General features: G+C 60.3%; 1 protein-coding gene across 2 annotated transcripts; it reads left to right on the top strand.

The window, feature by feature from the left end:
• Positions 1–3,796: 3,796 nt before the first annotated feature.
• MRPL23 (mitochondrial ribosomal protein L23) lies at positions 3,797–9,939 on the top strand. Of its 2 annotated transcripts, none has more exons than XM_072639492.1 (5): positions 3,797–3,933; positions 5,168–5,290; positions 5,986–6,068; positions 6,392–6,465; positions 9,676–9,939. In XM_072639492.1, exons 1-5 carry the CDS (start codon positions 3,917–3,919, stop codon positions 9,838–9,840), a joined length of 462 nt encoding a protein of 153 aa, XP_072495593.1. In that variant the 5' UTR covers positions 3,797–3,916; the 3' UTR covers positions 9,841–9,939. The 2 variants fall into 2 exon arrangements, with proteins under 2 accessions (XP_072495593.1, XP_072495592.1); XM_072639491.1 differs by lacking the exon at positions 3,797–3,933 and adding an exon at positions 3,940–4,292.
• Positions 9,940–10,148: the final 209 nt, after the last annotated feature.

Here is a 10,148-nt window from a genome sequence, read left to right as displayed (position 1 = left end):
AGGGATGGAGGTACCAGGGATAGGCTAGCCAAGGCCCAAACTGACCACAGTGGGTCTCCCTAGTCTTTGACCTCCTGTCCTTGGTCTCCAAGCTTTTTCAACAGTGACTGGTAGTGTGATCTCCTAAGAATGGTCTGCCAGCAGCTTGTTATGTGATCTTCGGCAAGTCCCTTTCCCTTTTGAGGCCTCAGGATCTTCCTCTGTGAAATGGGCATAAGAAACCCTCTCTTTCCACACCCATAGGGGAAGCAGAGAGGATTTCCCGGAAGATGCCCTTTGATATCCCCATCGTCTTTCATCTAAAGCCATTGCCCAACCTTTCATCTCAGACCCAGGCAGTCTCCCCCTACACCACTGCAACCTCCAATCCCGTTTCTCATGGCTTCTCATCAAGCTCCTGTATTTGGCTCGTGGGGCAGGGAGGGGACGAGTTTGGGGTGAGTTCAGATTCCTGGTTTGCAAAGGTGCAGGGTCCAAGACTCCTGCCCAAGGTGAGCTTGGGCCCTCGTCTCTGATGTAGAAGGTCAGGGGTCGGCATAGACCACTCTATGTGAGAGAGCCGACTGGCTGGCAAGGTGTGACTCATGTGTTCGTGTGACTAGGTGTTGGCCTTGGCAGCTCCTCCTGAGGCAGGCAATGAGGCCCCTTGGGGGGGTGTGAGTCCAGGACACACACAGACTGGGTTTTGCCAACCCTCAATGAGAAATTGGAGCATGGAGGGCAGCTCCCTGGGGCTGACCTTGACTCTCTCTCGCTCTCGCTCCTACCCAGCAGGCACCCATCGTTGCTGCCTCACCTTCTGCTGAAGGACACTGAGTCTGCCTCAGTCTCCCGGAATGCCAAAGAGACCTGGCATTCATTGCCAGGAGGCAGAACAGGCAGTGGGAGAGTTGTAGGACTCAGAGGACCTTAGACCAATCCTTTCCTTTCTCTGGACCTCAGTTTACCTATGTGTAAAATCTGGGTATTGGACTCAGGGTGATCTTTGAAGGTCTCCCTCAGGACTAAAATTCTATGAAAGTCTCCTAAGTGCCGTGAACTGAAGTAGGAGCTGTGTGCCTTTGAGGAAGGGAAGGAGAGCAGGGAGCATGGGGGGCAATGCCTGACCCCTTCTCTACTTCCCAGCCCCCTCCTCCTCAGACCCCCTAACTTCAGACTAACCTGCTTGGCAAGGGACAAACTCACCCCTGACCAGGTGTGGCCTGGGTGCAGGTAAGTAGAAGCTGCTTGGCATGTGGGGCTGTGGCTGGACCTGGGAGGATGGGCCCTCCTACTCTCCCCAGGCCAGTCACTTGTTGGGCATGGGCTTCCAACAAGTCCTCTAAGGCCTCTGGCAATTTCCAGTGACCCTTGGAGTCTCCTGAAGGGAGCAGAGGGCTCAGCACCAGGGACAGGGGCTCAAGGTCGAGACTGGACCAAGTCTGGGGGATTGGGAGGGAGTCTCTGCACCAGGAATCTGGGCTTCTCCCAGGCTGACCTGGCTTCTCATTCTCCACTTGTAGCAGCAAGAAGGCTGGTGCCACTGCCAAGGGCAAGGTCGGCGGGCGCTGGAAGTAAAGCCAAGAGGGTACCTCCAGAGCAGAGACCGGTCTTCCCCCTGCAAGCTGTTCTCTCTCCTGATGCCGCTGTCCCCACTGGCTCCCACCTGCCCTGCCTTCAGTCCCCACCCCAGTCTGGCTCCCTCAAAGGTTCCAGGAGATTCCCTGAAGAGGAAAAGGAGGTGCCTCATGGAGAGGCCAACCAGCTACGATGCCCCGCTGCTCTTCAGACCCTCAGCTCCCACCACCTCTGCCAGCTGCCCTCTCCAGGGACCTTTGTGGTCCCCTCTGTGAGGCTTGTAAATAAAGCTCAAATTACTCCCTTCTCTGCTGAGTTCTCTGAATTTGTCGGGTGGGGGGTAGGGGAGGCTGCCTGGAGGAGGGGGCCTCCTCCCATCTTGTCTGAGAGGTGGCCAAGGGTACCCAGTGGGGTGGGCACAAGACTGACCTCATCCAGCTAATAGGGAAAGGGAGGCCAGGGAGCAAGAGCCAGCTCCATGTTGGGAACTCTGAGGGCTGCAGAGTCCAAGATTGCTGTTTGGAGGTGATGTCTCCATGAATCAGCAGGGGTTACCTTTGGAAGGAGCAGGGGCTACATCTGAGGCCCCCAAAGGCAAATGGCAGGGGGAAAAGGCAAAGGACGATCCCTCTTCCTTCACTACCAGTGCCAGGCCCTGCCCTCCACCCTACCCAGTGGGCATGACTGAGACTGCTCTAGCCCTCGATGTAAGAGTCAGTGAGCTCTCTTAATTTCAGCCTCAAGCTGGGGCTCCTGGGAGCCCAGGGAGGGGGAACATCAGCCAGCAGGCACAGCTCTGATGGGGGCAGAGATAAGAAATCAGCCCTGGTGGTGGCATGTGGGGCAGAGACGGAAGGTAGGAGGTGGGCTGGGACAGGCCCCCTGCCACTCTCCCATCTCCCATCTTTTTTTGGGCATGGGGTGGGGGGAGAAGGAAGAGATGGGGATCTTTCAGCATGTGTGAGGAACTTCTCTGCCCCTTCTCCCATTATGAGAGGAGTCTCCCAGGCAGGGCAAATGGTGGTAGCTGGCCCTGTTTCTAAGAGGACCAGTGGAGCCATGAGCATCTGTGGGATGTAGGGGAGCCAGGACTACCTCTCTCTTCCTCTCTCTTCATCAGAACCCAGGGGCAGAATGGACGGGCTGGTGGGTGAATTTGGTGGCTTCCATGTCCAGCAGAGCTTGAAGTGCGCGCAGCACCTGCTTCAGGCGCCTCCGAGTTCTCATCCACCCAGTGCCCAGGGAAGGCTTCCCTACCCACAAGCCCCATTGGGTACCCTCAGCCTGATTCAGCCTGTCCGCCACTGCAGCAGGAGCCCCAGGGACATCCATCGACCATTAAAGATTTCTCAGGCACTCGGTGCGTCCCAAGCACCACGGAGATGCAGGCCCTGGGAATGACAGGTCAGAGAACCAAAATGTTGGGGTTTAGGGTGCCCGGGACCCCAAAATACCGAGAGGCTGGGTCCTGCCGAATGGATTTGACTCAAGCCATAGAAAAACAAAGTTTATTAAAGAGTTGCCATATTGGGCAGACCCTTCAGAAGCCTCCCTGTCTGTGACACTTGTGTCCATACGTGGGCCGGCTGGAATCTGGGCTGGACCAAGGCTGAGGCCGTCCTGGAGAGAGGCAGCTTACACACAGGGAGACGGGGAGGGGTCTGGGGTGACTGCTGCTGTAACCGGGGTGGGAAACAGCTGGGGGCCATCGGGAGGGACTGCGCAGTGGGGGCTGGAAGGCCGGATTAGGGGGTAAGAGGCCCCCAGAGTCCGCACCCCGTGTACCCTTACCCTGCCAGGCTGCCCCCCTTTTCACAGCACCAAGGGGAAGTGGCGATGGAGGACCGCTGCCCATGCCGTAGATGGGGCGGAGGCTCAGAGAGGCAGTCTGGCTCTGCGGGCCTTTCTCTGAACGCTTGCCTCAGTTTCCCCCATTGTTCCTGTGGCTCTTCTCCGTCCCAGAGCGCTCGCAGCCATCCTGCGGCCAGATCGAACCAAGGCTGGACCCCTTCAGCCCCCCAACTTTCCCCTCCACCCCCTTCTCTCCCTGGCTGGGCCCCCCTCCTAGGCGCTGAGGCCCCTGGGGCTGGGGCTCGCGAGGCCCTCTAGACTCAGGGCCTGGCGGCTGTCCGCGGTGCAGAAACGGCCCGCTCGGGGGAGGGCCACTGGGACAAAGGTGCGGAGGGGGAAGGCGAAAGGCGGGCGGGGCCGGGGCCCGGGCGGCGCGCCCTCCGACCGCCAGGGGGCGACGCAGAGGCGGCCCGAGCGCAGGGGCGGCGGCCGGGCCTCGTCTCGTTCCGCCCTGCTTCCGCCGCCGCCCAGGAAGTTCCGGGAGCCGCTGTCAGAGCGACCGCGCGGCATGGCCCGCAACGTCCTGTGAGTACGAGGCGGAGAGGGGAGACTGAGGCCCGGGGCGGCCGCGTGAGCCCGCCTCGGGAGCGGGGCGCCCCCAGTGCCCGCCGGCGTCCTCGTGCCGGGCGCCCCGCCCCCCCGGGGGCCGCAGCGCCCCCTGCTGGAGGCCTGGGCTCGGGCGCTCCCCGGGGGGTCCTTGTGCCCAGCCCGGGCCTGGGGAGCCGTGCGTCCGTGCCCATGTGTCCATCCGTCCGCCCGGCCTGGGTCAGCGGGCCGCCCTCAGGCCTAGGGAAGGTCCGGGGGCCGGGAGAGCCTGGCCCGGGCCCCGCTGCCCGTGCGGGTGCCCCCATCCAGGTGCCCCATCCGGATGCCACCCCATCCAGGTGCCCCCGTCCAGGTGCCCCCATCCAAGTGCCCCCCGTCCAGGTGCCCTCGTCCGGGTGCCCCCCGTCCGGGTGCCCCCCGTCCGGGTGCCCCCCGTCCAGTTGCTGCCCCGTCCAGGTGCCCCCCGTCCAGGTGCCCCCCGTCCAGGTGCCCCATCCGGATGCCACCCTGTCCGGGTGCCCCCCGTCCAGGTGCCCCCCATCCAAGTGCCCCCCGTCCAGGTGCCCTCGTCCGGGTGCCCCCCGTCCAGTTGCTGCCCCGTCCAGGTGCCCTCGTCCAGGTGCCCCCCGTCCAGTTGCTGCCCGGTCCAGGTGCCCTCGTCCGGGTGCCCCCCGTCCAGTTGCTGCCCTGTCCAGGTGCCCCCCCGTCCAGGTGCCCCATCCGAATGCCACCCCATCCAGGTGCCCCCTCCAGGTGCCCCTCGCCCGCCTCAGCGGCCACCATCCCTCCTGCCCCCGCGGAGGCTGGCCGGAGCTCCCTGCTGCCAGGAGTGCCATCTTCGCCAGCCAAAGGCGTTCACTTTGGGGGACTCGGAGGCGCCCCCTGCCCAGAGCCAGCCTCGTGCACTGTGGGCATCAGCCACCAGGGGGAACATGGGAGGCCGCTGGCCACCTTCCTGCACAGACACGGCCGGCCACTGGAGGGCCGGCCTTCCCTGCTGAGCGCTGCCCGGGCTGGACCCGAGCGGTCAGCGGGGGGAGGTGTCCTGCGGCGGCCTCCCCTCCTCCAGTGAACCATGCCCGGGCACCCTGTATGCAGGGGGCGCCTAATAGAGCGCGGGTGGGGAAGGGACCCGGCTCGGCCATCGGCGTGGCTGCTCCCCGGACACCTTGGTGCTGCCCCCCCGGTAACCAGCTCGGGGTCTCTCCGGCAGGTACCCCCTGTACCAGGCAGGGAACCCCCAGCTGCGGATCTTCCGGACCAACTTCTTCATCCAGCTGGTGAGGCCCGGGTCGGCTCAGCCGGAGGACACGGTGCAGTTCCGAATCCCCATGGAGTAAGTGCCCCCAGGGGGCCCTCGGATGCCCGGCCCCCCACGGCTGTGGGAATGCCTGAGAGTGGTCTGGGGGGGAGATGGGTGAGGCTCCGGGGGGTCATCATCACCCCCGCACCGCAGGCCCCCCGGGCTGCTCAGAGCCCCTGGACAGGCCTGAGGTGGGAGCCATCCCCAGACCCCTGGTCAGCGGGAGTTCCCCCCAGATCGAGTCACAGCTGAGACAAGAAAACCCCAAGGGGCCGACTTTCTATCTGAAACTCAAAGGAATTCCTTGGCCTAATTTAGTGTGGGCTGAGGAGGATTCGAGGTTCTGTCTGGACAGGGGGAGGGTGAGTGCCCCCTGGAAACCCTTCTCTAAGCTGGGTGGGGCCTAGGTGGGCATGGGGAGGGCCAGGAGGGCTCCTGCCAGCCGGGTACAGAGCAGCATCTGTCTGCTCCCGGGCCTCCCCACGTCCAGCCAGGCTGACCTAGCACGCTAGATGCGGTGCTGTAGGAGGGAAGGGGGGCGCAGCCAGCCTGGGAAGTGTCGTTACTGCTGCCGGGTCACAGTGGTGAGCTGCTGGGTGAGGCAGTATGGATTTCCCTGGGCCCAGATGGGGATGGGGCGCTGCTGCCATGGCAGGGCTTTTGGCCGGCTGTCCGTGAATGGTCCTTGGTTTCAAGGTGTCTCCTCTCTCCTCTTGTCCGGGATGCAGAATGACCAGAATTGACCTCAAGAATTACCTCCAGAGCATCTATAACGTGCCGGTGGCTGCTGTGAGAACCAGGATCCAGCACGGTGAGTGTGGCCTTTAGCTGTCCTCTCTGTGGCTGTGCCACTGGCGACCAGGTGATGGCGCTTCAGCCTCAGAAGAGGTGCCCATGCAGCTTCTGAGTTGGCGGGCTCTCTCCCCCTCGCAGCCTTTGTCCTGAGCCCCGCAGCTGTGCTGGGGCTCCGGGCCCTTCTCCATCAGACTCCCAAGGGGGCACCCTTGGAGTCCCAGGCAGAGGGCATCTCTTGATGCCCACAGTTAGTCAATGACAGGGTGAATGGGGGTACAGGGCATTAGGGGGCTGATTTCTGGGATAACTGGACCTGAAGGAAGGTCTCTATTCCAACAGGTTCCAGCAAGAGGAGAGATCACAGGAATGTGCGCATCAAGCAGCCCGATTACAAGGTTGCTTATGTCCAGCTGGTGAGTCAGGCAGGACAGGGGCCACCTCAGCCTGGCTCTAGGGAAAAGGGGCTCCCCCTGCCTTTACAGGGATGGTGACTCAAGGCTACCCTGGACCACCCGGAGGTTGTGGGTATTGGGTGAGGGGATCATCAGAAACCTCCAGTGCCTGTATGTGTGTGTGTGCATGTTTGCACGTGCCATCACGTGTGCTGAAAGCTTGGAGGGAGGGCTACTGGCCCCCACGAGACAGGGGGCTAGCTTTTTCAAGGGCATCTGACTGGGTCATCTCTGTGCACCTCAGTAATCTTGGCCCATGGAGCTTGGACTGGGGGCCTTCCCTGGGGGAGCTTCTCAGCCTGTCCTCCCCTCCACGGCTGGCTGGAAGCTATGGCCAGGGGCTGCCTGGGGCTACCTGAGGTCGGGCCCCAGGGGGGCAGGCTTCAGTGCTGGCTCTGACCTTTGCTCAGGTTTCTGCACCCTCCACCCAGAAGTGATCTCTGTCACAATTCTGGCCATGTGGCTCCCCCAATGACTGCTGCTCGCCCAGGCTTTCTCCCTCCTCTCAGGCCTGAGTTTACACGGAGTAAGGCTGGGTGACCTTGGCTTTAGCCCTCCTAGGTCAGGGCCTGGGTCTTCCTTGTCTCTGCAGTCCCAGGTGCCTCCCTGGGCCACAGATAGCCGGGATTGCCCAACCATCAGATAAAGACCCAACGAAAGCAAGGGGTCTCCCCCTCCCAGGCCTCTGGCCCCCTGGCCTTGGGATCTAGAAGATAGGGCAGAGACCTAGATCTTTGACCTTCCCCCTTGGTCATCTTTGGGCCTCGAGGGCCACCCTCTGCCCTCCAGACGCCTTTGGGCAGGGGCCCCAGGAACCCCACCATTTATTTCCAGCCCAGCTTGCTTCAATTTCTCCGTTTCAGTTTAAACAGGAGAGAGCCAGCCCAGGCCCTGCCCCTCGGCCGCCAGATGGCAGTAGTGCTCTTGGGCTGGGCAGCGCTGGTGTGGGCTTGGGGCGCCTTTGTGGGGAGTTGGGGTTAGGCTTGCCTCCTTCCAGACAACAACTGCCTTCTTTTTCCTGCCCGGAGCCCACATATGTGTTTGGGCTGGGAGCCATGGGTGTGTGGCGGCCCAGCCCAGGGCCAGAGAGAGCCCCTCCGCAAAAGGCCGCCGTTGTGGGGCCAGGCTGAGCCTGGCTGCGGCCAGGGGGCCCCCAGCCCCTTCAGGGGAGGCTTTTGAGTCATCTGAGCCCCTCCGTCCCCCCGGGCCCCCACCCCCCAGTCGTGAAAATTGAACTGTGCCACGGGGATCTCATGTCAGCAGCTGCCTTGGGCTCTCCTTTTTCTTGAGACTTAGCAGGGGAACCGTGTGTGTGTCTAATGGCCCCACTCGGGAGGGCTTCTGGATCCTAATTTGTAACGGCCGCCCCCCCAGTCTGGAGGACCAGGCTGTCTCCTGCAGGACAGGGCCAGCCTGGAAACGGTGGGGGTGGGGAGCGGGAGCCTGAGTGATGGGGCAGCCTGGGGGTCACTTGAAGGGGCACAGCCATGGCCTTTATTTTGGCCCTGTGTTCGGCTTTTTACTGCTAGATCTTCTTGTGAACAAAGACCCGCTGAGGACCCTATTCTCTATCACAAGCGTCAGGCCTGCCAACTGTTGTTTTGCCCTAATGCCTCAGTTATTCAAGGATTCCCCCAAAAAACCGACACCAGAGAAGTCCCTGAAAAGTCTGGCCTGGGAGCCCTTTCTCCTTCCCTTTGTCTTGGGGCCTCAGGGCTGGGCTCTGGTTTTTCCCTCTCTGGTCTTTTCCACTGGTCAGCTTTTCCTTTCTCTTTGGAAGGACCAGGGGCTCCTTTCTTTTCTTTTTTTAAGTGAAAGGTTAAATTCTCTAGATAGGAGAAGAGTTCCCCAAGGAACCCTAAATTTCCACATGGCCTTTGACTCCAGTAGGAAGCGAGCCCCAATTTCAGCAGAACCTTCTCTGACTTTTCTGAAGTATTGTAAATTGCAAACTTTGTATTTACGTTTTAAGATGTCATTTTGCATCCCCCTCCCCTTTAGAAAACTGGCCGAATCACCTCCATAGATCCACCATAAATCCCCCTGTTCTGGGCAATCAGCCCTGCATGTAAACTCTTGCCCTTTGGTATTTCAAAAAAGAAAAAAAGTTTTGAAATGTGTAAGATAATCCTCCTGAAAGCGAGCTACCGAGCATGCCCGTCCCTGCTTTTCATCACTCCCGGCTCTGACACCCCCCTCCATATGATCAGAATTTATCAGCCCTCAGTTCTCAGGGTGTCCCAGGCTGGCCGACAGCCCAAACCAAACTCCTGGACAAAGTGCCGGCCCTCGCCTCGTTTTACTTATTAAGCTGTCCCAGACGCAGACCGTCCTTCTTCGTGTCCCTTGACCTATCTTAAATGTCAGAGTTGCTCAGAATTTAATATCAGGAATCTTACCGAAATATTTTTTATTAAATCAGCGATATTTTTGAAATAGGAAACAATTGTGTAATTTTACAATTTAATGTCAACCATATGCCTGTAGGACTAGCTCCATGAGTTGGGGTCTCCTTGCCCCCCCAGCTCCCCCCAGTCGCAGGCTGAGGACATGGGGACCCCCAGAGGTGGAGGCAGAAGCTGGGGGCTTGGTCCTTTGTGATACTGATCTATCCTGAGAGTTCCAGTGAGAGACCTAAGACCAGTTAATTTGCAAAGCCTTTCTTGATTTATGGAGCAGGGTGGACGGCTGTATTTCTCGGCTGCTCTTTGCTGAGCCCTGTGCCGGGAGGAGGGGTGAAGGGCTTGTGGGACTCGGGGTCTGGAGGACTGCCCCCCTCCCTCCTGGGAATGGACACCGTTAATGAGGCCACAAGCAGGACACATGCAGCTCAATGAAGAGAGATCTTTGTCCCAGAGTGACGGTTTCCTGCCGCTAGATGAAAGCCGAGGCCGAGGCCCCGGACACGCTCCGGCTGCCATGGCTGTGGTGTCCGTCACGCCAAGCAGCAGGGGAGGGGGTGCTGTTAATCATTCCATCTGATTGAATGGGGGGCCGCCCTCCTCTGCTGCCCTCAGGGTGATTGAGCCCATGGGTTCTTCCTGCCCCATTACTGGTTGGCCAGCAGAGATGGTTGTGGGGAGGCATGCGGGGCTGGACCCTCCCCCCCCCATCCCCGGCCATTCTCTGCCTCGCCTTTTGTTGGGCTGCAAATATTCTGTTTCTCCCTAGGCTCACGGGCAGACCTTCAAGTTCCCAGATCTGTTTCCCGAGAAAAAACCTAGCCCTGAAGCTGGCTCCATTGATGACATCCAAAATCAGTTTATGGAGGATGAACGACAGAGGCAGAAAGGCGACCCCCGACGTGGGGGGGTCCCTGACTGGTTTGGCTTGTGACAGGGATGCCCAGAGCATTGCGGAGGGCCCCTCGAAAGGCAGCAGGAGGAGCACTTGTAACAGGGCAGAATTAAAGTTTTACTTTATGGAGAAGGAAAATGGTCTCCTTGTGTTCCCTTTTTTCCCTTGTGTAAACTGGAGGTCTGGGGCGTGGCAGCATGCTTGGGCTAGGTGGGTTATAGCAGCTCCTTCCTTCCTACAGAAAGATCCCCAGCCCCCAAGACCTAGCAGAGCCTTGGGGGCTCAGATGCAAGCATTCAGGTCCCGGACTGCCTAGAGGATTGTGCAGAGATAGGTGCTGATCCAGC

The sequence above is a fragment of the Notamacropus eugenii genome, chromosome 2 (genome assembly GCF_028372415.1).
Source record: "Notamacropus eugenii isolate mMacEug1 chromosome 2, mMacEug1.pri_v2, whole genome shotgun sequence".
NCBI lineage: Eukaryota > Metazoa > Chordata > Mammalia > Diprotodontia > Macropodidae > Notamacropus > Notamacropus eugenii.
The sequence above is the reverse complement of the archived record's forward strand: the minus strand, read 5'-3'. Positions and strand labels throughout refer to the sequence as shown.

Bases quoted from the DNA above. Each gene is read 5' to 3' on its own strand.
- MRPL23 (XM_072639491.1), top strand. From the start codon at position 4,147: ATGTGTCCATCCGTCCGCCCGGCCTGGGTCAGCGGGCCGCCCTCAGGC. The intron at 4,293-5,167 runs GTGCCCCCGTCC...TCTCTCCGGCAG, and splicing joins CCGGATGCCACCCCATCCAG to GTACCCCCTGTACCAGGCAG. The intron at 6,069-6,391 runs GTGAGTGTGGCC...CTATTCCAACAG, and splicing joins GAGAACCAGGATCCAGCACG to GTTCCAGCAAGAGGAGAGAT.